Source organism: Panicum virgatum, chromosome 9N (genome assembly GCF_016808335.1).
Source record: "Panicum virgatum strain AP13 chromosome 9N, P.virgatum_v5, whole genome shotgun sequence".
NCBI classification, from domain to species: Eukaryota; Viridiplantae; Streptophyta; class Magnoliopsida; order Poales; family Poaceae; genus Panicum; species Panicum virgatum.
This window is the reverse complement of record NC_053153.1, coordinates 53,583,531-53,599,790: the sequence shown is the minus strand read 5'-3', so window position 1 is coordinate 53,599,790 and position 16,260 is coordinate 53,583,531. Positions and strand designations below refer to the sequence as shown.

The window sequence follows — 16,260 nt, the reverse complement described above, 5'->3', positions numbered from 1 at the left end:
AGAGAGAAAAAAGGCTTATCGTTAACAGTCCTCTGAATCTCTGCTGGTGGGTGGCTGTACTATGAAGAAAAGTACTGACCAGAATCATCTACTAATTGGAAATGAAGTCAATCGATTTATGCGCCATGGATGCCCTGATATCGTAATTCGTGAGAACATAATACTACATTGGGGTTCTCATATATAGTTCAGGTTTTTATCGTAGATGGAGATGGATACACAGAGCTGGATTTTGTGAAGCATAGTGCTCCCAAACAGACCTTAAGCGAAGTGAAACCAGTAATTACTCCCGAGAAGAGTGTGTGTGTGAGAGAGAGTCCAGTTTTCAGACAGCATGCTAGTTAAATTAATATAGCAGCACACGTACTGCATAATTTATAACCATAATTTTCTGGTTACACACTGGTAATAATGGTAGAGTGACAGTGGGCGGGAGAACACACGTTGATGCTTGCCTCCTCTAATTTCCCACGCACCTTCAGGACACACCAACAATGGAACCGAGGTGAAAAACCCTCAGCGCAATTGCCAACGGCGGCCACTATAATGAGCGAGGGAGCCCTTGAGCCGGTGCTGGAGCTCACTCATGCGGCTAGCTTGCTGATCGATCGACGGCGAGCAGTTGTTAGTACTGGACGTAGGAGCGGTAGTTGGTGTTGGGGATGTAGTTGTCCGGGATGATGTTCTTGGCCACCAGCTGCTTTCCGGACTCGTTGGTGATGCGCAGCGAGTAGGGGCCCTTGAGCGGGCGGTTGGGGTCGATCCTCCAGATGGATCCCCAGGACTCGTGCATCGGCTCCCAGTAGCCGGAGTTGTGCTGCATGATGTCCACCTGCACCACGTCGCCGTCCTTGTCCTCGAACTCAACGAGCACCGCCAGGTACATGGGGTTGGAGTCGTGCTGGACGACGAAGTTGATCGTCAGGCCGGGGAAGTTGCACGGCACCCTGCAGCAGCGGTGACAAGGGCCGAGAGAGATCGGCGCGGGCGCGCGGGTTAATTACATTTTCAGAAAACGAGAGACCGAAGAGTGAAATGCGTCAGGTATGGTGGTGGTGCTGCAACCGCAAGCGGATTACCTCCTGAACTGCATGTCGATGATCCCGGCGTGGCGGAGCTTGTCGTTGAGGCCGTAGGTGGCCATGGAGCCGAACGCCGTGCCGCTGAGGTCGAAGTGGTACTTGGCCACCGGGTAATAGTTCATGTCGGTGATGACCACCGTCTGCGGCACGCCGGAGCAGGCAGGGTGGTTGCTCTTCAGGCACCGAATCTGGAAAAGCCAGGCGCGATAGGGTCAACGGATGCACGTTCCTCCTCCTAGCTGCCCATCATCAAGATGAGCAATCTGCGGGGCGCTCGCTAGCTACGGACGCCACATGCTGGCATCTTTAATTTGGCCAACCAAAATAAAATGACCGGGCGCCAGCACCAACTGTGCTAATCTGGCATGGTCGGTGGGCGCCATGGTGGTCAGTACGCAGTACCTGGTAGCAGGAGCCGCAGCCCTTGCCGTCCTTGAAGATGGGCTCGTTGCCGCACGACGTCATGGAGGAGAAGGGGTACTGGTTGGTGTGCTTGAAGCCGCACGCGCCGCCTGGCAAAAGATTCAGATTTCAGAACCAAGGCATGACAATGGCATGGGGGTGAGCCGCATTGCGATTTGCACAGGGCAAGAGCCGCTGATCGATGGGCTAGGACAAACGGGAGAGGCATCTTACCGTTGTCGTCGGGGCCGGCGCCGGTGGGCGCGCCGTACCAGGTGGCCTTGGCCGGGATCCAGCCGCCGCTGTAGGACAGCAAGGATCTCTCCTGGGAGTCGGCGGAGGCGTTGGTGGGCTGCAGCTGGGCGCGGGCGCCGCAGGCGGCGATCACGGCGAGGAGGAGCGCGGCGAGCGCCACGGCCCTGAAGGAGAAGAGCGCGGCGGCCATGCTTGCAGTAGCCAGAAGGAGGAGCTTCAGGCTGTATGAGCAGCTCTAGCTGCTGCTTGGCACCACCTGCTGCTGTCTGGTTTGTGCTGGGATGGTGTGAGGCGGAGGACATTGCCGGGGGGGGGGGGGGGGGGGGGGGGGGGGGGGGGGGGGGGTGGGGGGTATTTATAGGCGGGACAGGACAGGAAAGTGGTGGCGATGGAACTACCAATCGGCCGGCCGGCAGCGGCGTCGTCGATGGTCGCTGCACCCGACGTGCGCCTGGCCCGCGTTGGAGCTATAGGCCTGAGGCTGGCTCATCGCGAGGTCCGTCGCGTCACATGGCCACCGCGCGAATCATGGAGGAAGGGAAGGTGTCGGTTCGCGGGCGCAGACCATTATACAATCGCAACCTGTCGCATCTTGGCAGTTATGGGCATGTTACCTGCAAATAATTCGCGCAGATTATCTAGTTCAGGTCGAAATGCGCTATGCGTCCAGCTCTTTTGAAGTTGCATTGGATGGGGTGAGGCTGGAGTGGAGAGGTTCGATTGCAAGGAATGATCGGATATGGCGCAACCGGACGGGAGCCAGTACAGACTAGATCCTTCGCACAATTCCAGTTCCAGAGCTGTTTTGTGCATCAGAGCGTTATTTTTAAACTGAATTTGTCGGTCCGATGCAGTGTTTATGCAGCTGACAGGGATGTGCATCCACCAGCTAGTTTTTAGACGAAAGAGATGATGATGCGGCCAGTCAGCCTGCCACCAGCCAGTCTGACCTCCCTCGTTCCCATTTCTGAAGGGGAGGAACAGTGGGACTCTGCTACGGCTAGTCCACACACTGGAATTAGTATAGTACTCTATATGATAGTTACAGCTTACTGGGCAGTAAGTAGCTTCTAAAGTGAATACGATGAGGAAGTCAACACTCACTTCAATCATAAATATTCTAGGACTTGAGAAGCACGACTGTAGGATGCCAAGAAAATTAAACTGAGCTTCTTTAAGCTATGCCGTACTCAATTCAGCTGTGAGACCGTAGTCAGTTTAGCTGTGCATGCTGCAAGTCTCAAAGGGAAGGTATCTGCGCACTACAGCACAAGCCACATGTTGATTTTGTGAATTTAACTAGTGCAAATTTTCAGAGAAAATCAAATATGAGATGCACAAGAATATATTGGGGAGTTATGTGCACGCATATATTTACACCAATGATACACACGCGTGCACTTATAGGGTCCATGTTTCAAATTGTAGTTTGATTTGGGCATATTTATGTCAAGTACACGGAAAGAACATGGCTTTGCCTATAGGACACCAGTTCTTAGAAATTGGCCTGAGGACATAGCGAAATCATGCTTTTCTATAGTATAGGCTATATGAGGATTGAGGAAGGAATCAAGAAAACACCATCAATGTCCTTATCTTCATTTCACAAAATCTCCATACAAGCATGAATAAACTACACGTACGGGGAATGGGGAGTAGAGTATTCCATCATTTTTTCCTAATTTCATGATATGGATTATATTATTATGTGCAAAAGGGTTCATAGCTTAGACTCACAACCTCTAAGCCTTAGGTTTTTTTTTTATGAAACAGGAGGGGATAATCCCCTACTGATTATATTATATTAAAAAAAATAAGTACATCAAAGTCTCCAAAGGTTCAAGATACAAAAAAAGTTAAAAAGAAGATCATAGCAATTACACAAAGCCTTCTAACCATTGTGACACAGACTCTTTGTATCTTACTTTTTCTCTCAAGATAACTAGAGCAATTTTTTTCTTGAAATTGTCAAGGCATCTAACCGGTGAAGGATGAATTCCCCTGAAAATGAGATCATTTCTTTGCATCCACAGGCTCCAATAGAAGACAATCATGATGTCCATAAAGAATGGGAGGTTGATCTGATCTCTGATTTCCTCCATTGCCAGAACTGGATCTAATTCCACAAGAACAATGTTTAATCTGATCCAACATGCTTGAGCAAAAGGACATGAGAAAAAGAGATGGGTGAGTGATTCATCAATCCCCAAATTACAGCAGACACAGTCATATGAGGGCAAAATCATATTCCTTCTTCTGAGTAGCTCTCTGGTACTGAGTCGGTCTCGAAGGAGGAGCCAGAAGAAGAATTTGTGCTTGTTCTGACATGAAGATTTCCAGAGTTTTCTAAAAAATGAATGAACGGGCATGTGTCTAGTTAGGTGCTTATAAGCTCTAGAGGTTGAGAAGAAGGGAGTACCCAAAATATAAGTCCAGGTATCTTTTTCTTCAATTGCTGGAAGGGTAACCAAATTCTCTGCAACTTGCAACAATTGGGTTACTACCAATGGAGATAATGGGAGGTGCAAAAAATCCTCTAGATCTTCTGTATTTAAAGACAGGTGGAGTGATATGCCCGTGTTTTTGGCAAAGGAGAACAACCGTGGGTAGTGGATACGAGGAACTTTATTTAACCATATAGATCATCCCAGGAAAGACATGTTTTTCCATCAGAAACATTGACCATGGCAAGTCCTTTGGAAGAATCTAAAAGCTTTAGGATATCCTTCCATCATGTCTCTCCCAAATTAAATTCACCCATGGGATGATGTCTCTCCCAAATTAAATTCACCCATGGGATGCCATGTCTATTATAGAATTTGTGAAGATTTTTAAGAAGCAAGGCCTCATTTTGTGTCTGCAGATTGAGGACTCCAAGCACTCCTTCTGATTTTGGTAAACAAACTAAATCCCATGCAGCTTTGGATGGTGTTCTGTTATTTATGTCTGCCCCTCTCCAAAGACTGTGTTTTCTGTAATTGTCCACTTGCTTAACCACAGTTTTATGCAGTCTGAAAGTGCTCATGAAGAACATAGGGAAAGATGTGAAAATGGAATTTGTAACTTCTAATCTGCCAGCTTATGACAGAAATGCAGAGGTGTAAGACATTCTTCTCTCATGTTTTGTTACTAGAGGCAAGAAATCAATCACTTTGGGTTTAGTGAGCCCAAGTGGAAGACCCAGATATGTAAATGGTAGGGATCCCAATTCACAGACAAAGAGCTAGGCCAATGAAGCTGTTCGACTGTCCACAACATTAATAGGTTCCATTAGGGATTTAGAGTAATTCACTTTAATACCTGTGGAAGTAGAAAACTCCTACAGAACATTCTTTAGTGCTAACATTTGAGTAGGACAGGACTCCATGATTACCAATGTGTCATCAGCATACTGTAATATTAGGAAATAATGACTATGTTGCAAAGGAATTGGCAGATGAAGCAGGTTGTCAGATCTAGCCTTATTTACCATACTTTGCAGGAGATCAGATGCTAGCACATAAAGAAGAGGTGAAAGAGGATCTCCTTGCCTTACTCCTGTTCTGCAATGCCTTAGGGGCTGTGAGTTATGATTCCTGAATACCACCTCCATGTCATGGTCCTGGTAAGTGGAAGGGTGGCCGGCGCCACGTTCAGCAGTTGGAAGAATGGCGACGCTGCCTCCAGCAGTTGGAAGTGAGGAAGAAGGTTTGTAGTTTTTTAGTTGTTCGATACTTCAATTCCCCTCCTTAGTCCATCACCAGAGACAATTAAGGGGTTCTTACACAGGCTGGAAGCCCAAGACGGCTCACATGCCCAATACGCTAATACATGGCCTCAAGCCCATAAGTAGCTCATGACATTCCTCCCCCTTAGCAGCAAACTTGTCCTTGAGTTGCCACACCTTAGCCACTGGATGGTATAGAATGAAGCACTGTCATAACTGGAAACTGATGGTGTAATGTGTTCAACCACTCCCATGTAGTCCATGTTCTCGGAAGATCCTTCCAATGAATCAGAGCAAACAACACATACTTGGCACTAAACTTTTGTAGTCGCCGCTGTAGTATCTATGCAGGAACATATCCAGTATAACAAAAAGGGTAAAGTCCATTTTTAGCCATCCAACTCTTGCCTCGGTTTGGTTTTGGCCATCGAACTCCAAAACTGGGTATCTTCGACCACTCAACGATCAAAACCGGTCACATTTGGCCATCCGGCTGTTTTGGTGGCCAGTTTCGCTGATGGGGACGCCGCATGGCAGTGGGGCCCACTTGTCAGCATTACGACCCCTCTCTCTTCTCTCTATCTCCCTCTTTCTCTCTCCTATCTCATCTCCTTCCTCCTCTCTCCTTCCTGCTCGCCGGTGCGGCCTCCACCGGCGCCCTCCCTCCCTCCCCTGAGCAGCGCAACGACCCCGTCCTCGATGGCATGGTCGGCCGCCGGGGCAGGGGGTGCGGCGGCGTGGGGAGGAAGGAGGATGCGGCGGCGGTGCCCAGGGCTGCCCGTCCGCGCTCCCCGGCCCGTCCACGGGGCCCTCCTTCCTCGACGCCGTGGCCTCCGCAGTCGCGCGCTCCACCTCGTCGGTCTCGAACGCGTCCGGATGCCCGACAAGCTTGGTGGCGCGGTCTCCGCCATTGGGCGCCGGCGCCGCGGGCGCTCCACCTGCGCCACCCGTGTCGCGGTCGATGGCGCGGAGCTCGTCGTCCGCGGCGCTGACCTTGTTGCCCAGGCCTCCTCTCCGTTGCAGGGAACGATAGGGAGCTCGGCTCCATGCTCAAACCACCGTGCGCCCCTCCCACGGCCGCGGGCTGGGCGGCGAGGCGGTGGCGCTCGCAGGAGGGCGGGGAGCGGCGGTCCTCCGCACCCTTCCTCCTCCTCGCCCACGGCTCCTCCCCTGCTCCGAGCGGAGTTCGGCCGCGGTCCCCTGGCAGTGCCGTGGGCGGACTCGACCGCGGCCCCTCGCGCGCAGCGCGGGCGGAGCTCGGCAGCGCCGCGAGCGGAGCTCGGTCGCGGTCCCCTGCCGGCGCCGCGGGCGGACTCGGCCGCGGCTCCTTCCCCTGCTCTTCCTTCCCTCCCCGGCTCCTCTGCCACCCGGCCCGCCCCCACGGCTCCTCACGCGGCGGCGTGGCGGAGGCCTGCGCACGGTTGCTCGGCGGAGGCCCGTACGCTGGCGGCGCCGGCGGATGCTCCGAGCTCGCATGGTGGGGAACGGGTCACGGCGGCGGGTTTGGTCTGTTCGAGGACGAGCACCACCGCTGGTTCGCCTGCACGCCGCCGCGGACCACGCCTGCGGCCGTGGGCAAGGAGGAGGAAGGGCGCGGAGGACCGCCGCGGACCACGGAGCCGCCATGACCGCCGAGCAGAGGAACTGGGAGAGAGAGGAGAGAGGAGAGAGGGAGAAAAGAAAGAGGAGAGAGGAAAGAGGATGGCTGACAAGTGGGCCCCACTGCCATGCGGCGTCCACGTCAGCGAAACTGGCCACCAAAACAGCCGGATGGCCAAATGTGACCGGTTTTGATAGTTGAGTGGTCGAAGATACCCGGTTTTGGAGTTCGATGGCCAAAACCAAACCGAGGCAAGAGTTGGATGGCTAAAAATGGACTTTACTCAAGAAACTCTAACAAGAAATACAATTGAGATCATGATCAGCACTTACAGAGGTATTAGGTGGAAGAGCTTTCTTCAGGAGAGACGGCACCACTGGATGTATTTGACTTGTGGCTGGTAATTGAAGCTTATAAGCTACTGAACCAACTTTTTGTAGAATCAAATATGGAAAAAAATACTTCTTAACTTCGGATGCAGCCTCTTTTCCACTGATTGCTGAGAGTAAGGCTGTAGCTTCAGATATACCTAATCACCAACTTCAAAGTGTCGTTCTTGTCTATTCTTGTCGGCCTAGTGCTTCATCCTTTGTTGTGCCCGATCAAGATTATGTTTCATCTAAGCTCTCTTAGCTAGCTAGCCACTGATCCACGTTAGGGATTGTGCACCGGGATGTTGATGTGATCCAAAAATGTCTTGGTGAGTGCCTATACATGACCTCAAATGGAGTCTTACCATGAGCAGTATGGGGAGTTGTGTTATACCAAAATCCTGCTAAGTCAAGCCATGAGACCATTTCTTAGGACAAGACTGCACCATGCATCTGAGATATGTCTCAAAAAGGGCACTGATTTAACCGTTCTGTGTCATCGGTTTGGGGGTGGTATGACAAACTCATATTCGGTGTAGTATCAGGTAGCTGGAATAGTTCCTACCACATAGCACTAGTAAACACACTATCTCTGCTTGATATCAACATCTGAGGCAAATCATGTAGCTTGTAGACTTGATTGAGGTATAATTGAGCTACTGACATGGTTGTATAAGGATGAGATAAAGGGAGGGAATGACCATACTTAGTAAACTTATCAATCACCATCAGAATAGCATCAAAGCCTTTTTTTTGAAAACTTAAGGCCTTTGAATTTGAGAAGCCCTTCTATAATGTCAAGACTGACTATTTGCCAAGCTTGTTGTGGCACTAGTAGTGGCTGTAATAACCTTGACATTTTGGAATGCTCATGTTTGGGTTGCTAGAAGACTTGACAATGGGAGACATACTCAGTCACATCTTGCTTCGTTCTTGGCCAAGCAAACAATGCCCTTATCTTGTTGTATGTACCAAATATCCCACTATGTCCTCACTATCATGCACACTATTCGCCTACATGGCAGTTTACACCATTTACACGCCGTGTAAACGCTACTCGATGGGTAGCCGTGTAGGCCGATTAGCTGTGTAAAGCCGTATAAAACCATTTTTACCGTTTATAAGACCGTTTAAACGGCCGTGTATTCCGAATATTTGCTACACGGTGGGTGACCGACCGTTCACCGTTTAACGTTTAGGCTAACATTGATCATGCATTGCAGAAAACACAGCTTGATGAGCTGCTTTGTGAGATCCAAGCCACACACGACCTTTATATCTGATCAGGCCCTCCACCAAAGAGAATCACTTACTGTTCTCACCTGAAACACTTAATTTATTGAGTAGTTACTTGGTGGCCTCATCCTTTTGATACCCCTCCATAATGATTTCCAGCCACCTTGGTTTGCTCATTGAGAGAGCATGTACTTCCTCATGTACAGATTTCCTGGACAGTGCATCTGCAGCCTCATTTTCCATACCTTTCTTATATATTAATTTGTACCGAAGGCCCAATAATTTCACAAAAGCATTGTGCTACAGGCCATCAGATAAATTTTGCTCCCCCAAGTGAATTAGACTACGCTGGTCTGTTGCAATTGTGAATGGTTGATGTTGTAAGTAAGGTTTCCACTTATCCACAGCTAGAATATGGCTAGACATTCCTTCTCATATGTAGATAGTGCTTGAGATTTATTGTTGAGTGTTTTGCTTAAGTATGCTATAGGATGGCCTTGTTGCATCAAAACTGCGCCAATCCCTTTATCACTTGCATCAGTCTCAATTGTGAACTCTTTTGCAAAATTTGGCAAACTCAATACCGGGGTAGTGGTTAGAGATTTCTTCAAGGAGTCAAAACTCCGTTGTAATAGTGGTGTCCACACAAAGGTAGAATGCTTCTTAAGTGGGTCAGTCAAAGGTCTGCTGATAAGGCCATAATTCTTGATGAATTTCCTATAGTAACATGCCAATCCCAAGAACTATCTCAGCTGCTTTGCATCCTACAGTGTTCTCAGTTTTGGATTGCTTGAATCTTTGAAGGGTGAGTTGCCACCCCTTTGTCACTAATTATGCGATCAAGGTATTCAAACTTGATTTGAGCAAAAGAGCACTTGGATCACTTCAGAAACAAATTGTTGTCTTGTAACAACTGAAACACAGCCTGCGGGTGGGTCTTGTGATCATCTAGTGTCGGGTTGTAGACTAAGATGTCATCCATGAAAATGAGGACACATTTTTGCAGTAGTGGTTCAAATATAGTGTTCATTGCTGCTTGGAATGTTGCTAGTGCGTTAGTGAGCCCGAAAGGCATCACTTTAAACTCCTAGTGCCCACTATGTGTTTTAAAGGCCATCTTGTACTCATCCTCAGGCTTCAACCGAATCTAATGATATCCCGAGTGCATATCCAATTTAGCAAACCACTTAGCTCCATGCAATTCATCTAGCATCTCATCCACGTTTGGGAGAGGGTATTTGTCCTTAATTGTTATAGCATTCAACTGCCTATAATCTATGCAGAAGCGCCATGTTCCATCTTTTTTTCTTCGCTAAAAGGATAGGAGACGCGAAGGGGCTGGTACTTTGTTGTATTACACCATTGGCAAGCATCTCTTTTACCTATCTTTCAATCTCATCCTTTTGCATTGGATTGTATCTATATGGTTTGATGTTGACAGGTTGGACCCCTCCAACAATGGTATAGAGTGATCCCCCTGTCAATGTGGTGGCAAAGTTTTGGGCTCTTGAACTAGATTCTCATGTTGTTGAATCAATTCTTGTATATCTTCTGGCAAGGCTGCAGCTGATACTGATGGGCTGACTAGAGTTAGTTGGACCAACTGAGCTATTCCTCCTTTCATCACCAAACCTCTGAATTTAATTGCTTTAAGAGGTAGGCACTTAGAGGTGCACTTTTTGATGCCTGTCAACGTAATTCTCTTATTATGGTGGGTAAACCTCATTTTTTTCTTTTTCAATGAACCCACATTGGGCTGTATTGATCCAGCCAATCCATGCCCAAAATGAGGTCAAAATATGGCAATGGTAATACTCGAGCTGCAATTGTAAAGGAATGCCCTTGTGTGACCCATGGAATTGCCTCCACTATTGTGTCTGGGATTAATTGTCCACCATCAGCCACATTAACCTTCATAGGTGAGATGCTGGAACTATTTAATTCCAGTCGTTGCACTGCTTTTTCACTGATAAAAGTCCCAGAGTTGTCTGAATCGTCTTCGGGGTTCGGGTTTGGGGTTACTGTGGGGCTGCTGCTCACTGCCAGCCATAGAGGGAGGGCCGGAAGTGGCAGGATGGACAATCGGAGGAGGCAAGCACGGGGGTGATGAGGCGCAATGGGGGGGGAGGGTGGGCGGTGGGGGCCGGCGCCGAGGCGGGGGAGTTGACACGAAGACGGTGGTGGATGGAGGCGGCGACGGCAGTGGGATGCTGTGGTGGTGGTGGTAGGAGGCGGCCGGCGCGAGCGGGTTAGGGTCCCGTGGGCCGTCACGGGGATCCGACGGACCCTAGCCCGCTCACGCCAGTGGGGTGGGGGACAGCTTGAGCGGGAGCTAGCGGACGGCGGACGACGGCGGAGATGCTCGGGAAGAAGGTGGTAGAAGAAAAAGTGAGGATGAAGGGGTGTGAGCCGCTCGTGGGATGGTGGCTTCAGGTGATGATTCCACGAAGCATCACCTGAAGTGATGGCTAGCCCCACCCGTCCAAGATGCGGTCGCCTCGACTCACCCTTGAGCCCTGGAATGGAGAGGAGGGCAATGTCGTTGAAGGTGTCGCCATCCTATTACGCATGGCCACACCAGTCTCGCCAGGATTTACTCTCACCACGTGTTCACACATGAGGACAAGCAATATCACTCCCAGCGTGTGATGTCTAAGCCATTGCCTTTGGAAATGGAAATGCTTGCTGCAGATTTCCGCCTCACAATCACTTCGACAATGCTGCGCTCTCCTCATGTCCATGACCTTGGAGTACACAAGCTGGTTGGGATTGGTCTTCATCTCGCCCTCCATTGGCCCCTTGTTGTATGTAAAAGGAACCAAGGAAATTGTGAGAATAGGTGGTCCAGCAATGAACGAGAAACGAGGCCCACAGATATGGCCCAATGCACATGACGTGCGACCCACAGAGACGACCCGTACACGAGATGCAAGGGGCTTAATCCGAATGAATGCCTATGCCACTTAACTAGTAATCTCAGCACTAATCATTAGTACTAGTTACTATTGGTGCTAGAAGAAAGATTAGCGAGCATTGAACATCACTACACTTTAACATAGACAAGGGTTTTGGAGCTAGGGGAGGCCGAGGCCCTCCTCTTGCTCATCTCGCATCACTGTCAGCCGTAGCAGAGCACCACGAAGGCGCTCTGGCCAGCACGGAGGCGCGGCCCAACATAGGGAGCAAGGAGGTAAGGGAAAAGAGGGGTTGTGCATGCTCATGTTGAGGCGGAGAAGAATAGGGACGTAGGCACAGGGAAGACTTGCGGTATGGCGGCAGCTTGGCGAAGACGAAGCAGGGCAGCGGCGCCACTTCCAGGCGCGGGCAGTTGCTCCTCCTCCTTCTCCCTTTCTTCCCTTCTCCTTCTCCTCCTTCCCTTCCTTACCCTCGTGCAGGTGTAGTGGTTGGTGGTGAAGGGCAAGGCGGGTAGAATAGAGGTGTAGCGCGTAGCAGGGAAAAGTGGTTCGCGACACCGGCGTCCAGATGCTCTAGCGCGATCGTAGGGACATGCAGTGCGCATCCCGTGGCTCAATATGAGGTGACGCGGTGGCCTAGGGCACTATGGCCTAGGGGTTCTTGGCGGCTAATGCAAGGGCATGGCATGTCTTGTCGCTGAGCGGAGGTGGCGCACTGAGGTGGAAAGGTGGTCGCGCAGGGCCTGGTGGATGACGCTGACACCGAGCTAGAAAGGGGCGTAGGGAACAAGAAAAGGGAGAGGAAAGAGACTGGCGGCTGGGACCTACTGGTGGTTGAGGGAAGAGACAGAGCGCGTGTGGGATCTAGGCCGTCGTTGGTAATTTATTTTCTTTTCTTGAGTGGTAGGAAGATTCAAAAGAACATGCTCCATGCTCTCCTGAGCATTCTTGAGGATGAAGGGGGGGAGGGGTGGAGGGTTGGGTGCATTTACAGAGGGTTGGGGTTGAGTTGCATGAAGTTGGTTCTTGCTGCTGGGATTTAGTTACGTGCTACGAGGCTTGTAAAAGAAGATACTGACCAAAGAAGAGGATGAGTCGATGGAGATACGTGACCTTATTATTTATTTCATCTTTGATTATTTCTTTTGAATCCACTGGTCTGGAATTGGATGAAAGTCACGAGTCATGAATGAGGTTGCTGCTGCAAGAAGCAGAAAATTTTTACTCGTTTTTGTATTCTGATTAATCACATATTAACTGTGCGTTCTGAGACTTTCGTATACTTGATGAGTAGAAAGCATGCCTTTCTAAAACAAATTGAAATACCATCGGCATTATAATTCACCAGCGAATGGAGTTGTACTTGTCTACTATGTTGTAGGTCTTTTAATAATGCGTTTTAGCTCCGCATGGTATCTAAAAGTTTTAATTTGTATGCATGATCTCACATTCACAACAGTGCAGTGGTCAGTAACACCACGAATTAGCAATATGCATCCAATATAATGCCACATAGCAGGTGGACACCAAAGCACATTTCATCTTGTTAAAAAAGAGCAAGGCAATCTTCTAGACTATTCTTCACCTTGCAAGGAGATATTTTTCATGGAACACTCTAAAATTAGTAATAATTAAAATAAGGAAATGCTTGGATATTTAGGAATGTTCTAGAAATGGGACACTTGCCTTTGTACCATGGTCCCTCTTGTCCTATAAATAGAGACTCCGTCCCTTGCCATGACATTCATCCATGAGCATGGAAGAAAAAAGGTGGTAGTGCTAGTAAAGAGCAAGAGAGAAGGGTGAGTGCTAGGCTAGCAACTAAAGAAGAGAGTGTTGTATGCTCTTGTATAGTATTGTTGTGTTGCAATAAAGTGTTGTTCTTGTAAGTGTTGGTCTCTCGGTTAAGCCATATACAGTTACTTAGTGTATAAGTTGCGATCCATCGAAGGTTGGCTCTATCATTTGGGATCACAAAGGGTCTGCCCTTTATCGTAGGTTGGCTCTGGCACTAGGAAATCAGCTTCATCTGTTGGTAGGCTTTGCCACCCAAAAGTGAAAAAGACGGCTTTACTGTCAAAAGGAACCAAAATACTAAGTAACTATAAATTTGAGAGGCTGACTGACTCTAGAGTGAGTTGGTGTATCATAGGTGTAGGTCCTCAGCTTAGTAGTATTAGGCCCACCCACACATCTTCTAGTAAAAATTGGAACAAGAGTTCGTAGCAATCTATCACATAGACATATGAGTAGGAACAATCATAGCCGTCTGTCACACAAACATAGTCACAAGATTAGAGTCCAATGCTAATTAACATAAAAACTATGGAGCTGCTTCTCTCTTCATCTTCCTCTTCCTCTTGCTCTTCTTCTTCTACCTCCCTCCCCTTGGTGGTGGTGGTGCTGCAGTATCAAGCTTCTTCATGATCTCCTTGAAGTGGGTTAAAGGTACTGCTAACCTTTTGTCTTCCTGTTGTCCATAGTAAACACAGGTCCTCCTGTCAGTCTGCATAATCCACTCGATATCTTCTCAAAGTAATCACATGATACCAGAAAGAGTCCGTTACCTGTATACCCTTACGAAAGTTGGTGGTTACCTTCATACCCTTAAAAAGTTCACTCACACTTGTATGTCCTTGCGCAAACTTTCTTTTACCTTTGTATCCTTCCATCCACCTTCCATCCATCCTCACCGTTAAGCATCCTGACATGTGGGCCTAGCCCCACTTGTAAGTGGGTGGCAGCAGCCTGGGAGACATGTTCGAGGATGTGCCTGACCATCTCATCGTGTCGATACTGCGCGACATCGCGGCGTCCGCCAGCTCGCCAGCCGACCTCGCCGGTGCCATGCTCTCATACGTGCCCTATCGGCTGGCTAGAGTCTCGTGAATCGAGGAATCGTTGGATTGGCTGCTGGAGCTCTTATGGTGGGGATAGCTGTTTTAGTGTGGAGGTGCAAGAGGTTTAGGGAGCTCGGGCAGAGCAAGGTGGTGCTCGCGCGGGCGTCGCCATGGTGCCTCGCCGTACGTGCCACAGCCTAGTTGGACACACGCATCGCTTTCCTACAGTGCTACGCGGACGCCGGCAACCTGGAAGCCCGCTTTTTCCGCTTGCTTGTGCGTGCTGCAGTCTGCAGTCTGCAGATCCGATTCTACTGCCTGAGGAGCCACGGGTCCAGCGAGGCGCTGATGGCGGCGGCGGCGGTGGCGGTGGGTGGGCACCACGAGGCGCTCTACTTGCTGGCCGTGATCCGGTTGAACGGCAGCGGCGGTAGCAAGGACGACCGCGAACTTCGCGCGGGCGCCGCGCGCAGCATCGCTTGGCCACGTGGACATGCTCTGCGAGCCTTCCTCCAGGACGGCTATGGCGTGCGCCGCTCTGTGAGGACGTGCACTGCCTCCTCATCTAGGACAACACCCGCGAGCTCACCGTCTCGTCTGCGCCGCCTGGCAGCAACACCAGTGGCGGTGGGAAGGGGGTCCGCGGCGGCACTCATGCCTCCCGTGGACCATTGGCTCGACACCGTCGCCAGTGCCGCGGCGCACCCCGGCGCCAATGCCGGCGCTCTAGATGGTCGGCAGGTGTGGCACGCATGAACTGCACTCACTTACCGTTAGTCACTTACAGTTTGGCCCCACTTGATAGATTGACACCGTTAGCTCCAAATCCATTAAGAAGGGCACATAGGTAAATGAAAGTTAGCGTGAGGCTATATAGGTGCGAGCGATCTTTTAAGGGGTATGGAGGTAACCACCATATTTCGTAAGAGTATAGAGGTAAAGGACTGTAGCACTTCACCTTAGAGTATTCTAGGGTATCATATTTTTTCTCAGGGAAGCACTATGGTAAAGAGTATCATAAACCGAATGATAACTGTACTAGCTTTATCGACCGACTGACTAGATGGGGGTAAGCCAGATAGGTAGGTAAGATAAATGGCCAGGCAATGACCGAGTGACACACGGAGATTCTAAACCTTAGAGGGGTAGAGCTGGGAGGACAACGAGCAAGATAAGACACCTGATACACTTTTGAACTATCGAGCTAGCCTCTCTAGATCAGACTAAACACCTAACTAGTTCTTGGGAAAGCAGAGCTTACTTCGGCGGCTGGAAGAGGAAGGACTTCAGAAAAAGATGAGTGGGGAGTCCAACGGCAACCTGCACTACTGCTATAAAAACACCCGAACGTGGTGGACTACAAAGGACGGATAGGGCTGTCACCACCTACCGACTACCACAACGGTTCCTTGGGGTGGAACACACTTTCTAGCTAACACTAAGGTCAGACACCACGTCTGCACTCGGTGTTAGGATTTCTCTCGAGGCCTTCGAGAGAAATCCTCCTCAACCTAGAGCACTAGCTTGAGATACTCTAGTCCGGGCGAGAAAATCCATAAGATAAGTTCCCGATCAGTAAGAAAGATAACTTAGTCTAAGCTAAAGGAAAACTTCCGTGCTCAAGCTGAACCTCAGACTTGAGTAAATAAAAGACTACAGAAAGTAAAGCTGACTTAGAAAAGTAAAGAATATAACTTATATTAATAAAGTCAAAAGAAAGATACAAGAACTATACCAGACTTCCGATGACTCCGGAATCCCGAGCAAGCTCGACTCAACTCTAACTCCCAAGCTACTAACCTACTCTAGAAAGTACAAGTGGAAGAGAAGAGCTCCAATGGTGTGTGTCTTGA

At 49.5% G+C, this 16,260-nt stretch overlaps 2 protein-coding genes across 2 annotated transcripts; one reads left to right on the top strand and one right to left on the bottom strand.

Moving 5' to 3' along the window:
* Window positions 1-338: 338 nt before the first annotated feature.
* On the bottom strand, window positions 339-2,044 carry LOC120692067 (expansin-B3-like). The gene is made up of 4 exons (XM_039975280.1): window positions 1,719-2,044; window positions 1,485-1,594; window positions 1,080-1,270; window positions 339-947 (listed from the first exon to the last, which is right to left on the bottom strand). The coding sequence occupies exons 1-4, from the start codon at window positions 1,927-1,929 to the stop codon at window positions 626-628; spliced, it is 834 nt and encodes a 277-aa protein (XP_039831214.1). The 5' UTR covers window positions 1,930-2,044; the 3' UTR covers window positions 339-625.
* A 4,447-nt stretch (window positions 2,045-6,491) lies between these two features.
* Window positions 6,492-7,073, top strand: LOC120689113 (alanine and glycine-rich protein-like). The gene has a single exon (XM_039971448.1). It carries the CDS (start codon window positions 6,492-6,494, stop codon window positions 7,071-7,073), a length of 582 nt encoding a protein of 193 aa, XP_039827382.1.
* Window positions 7,074-16,260: the final 9,187 nt, after the last annotated feature.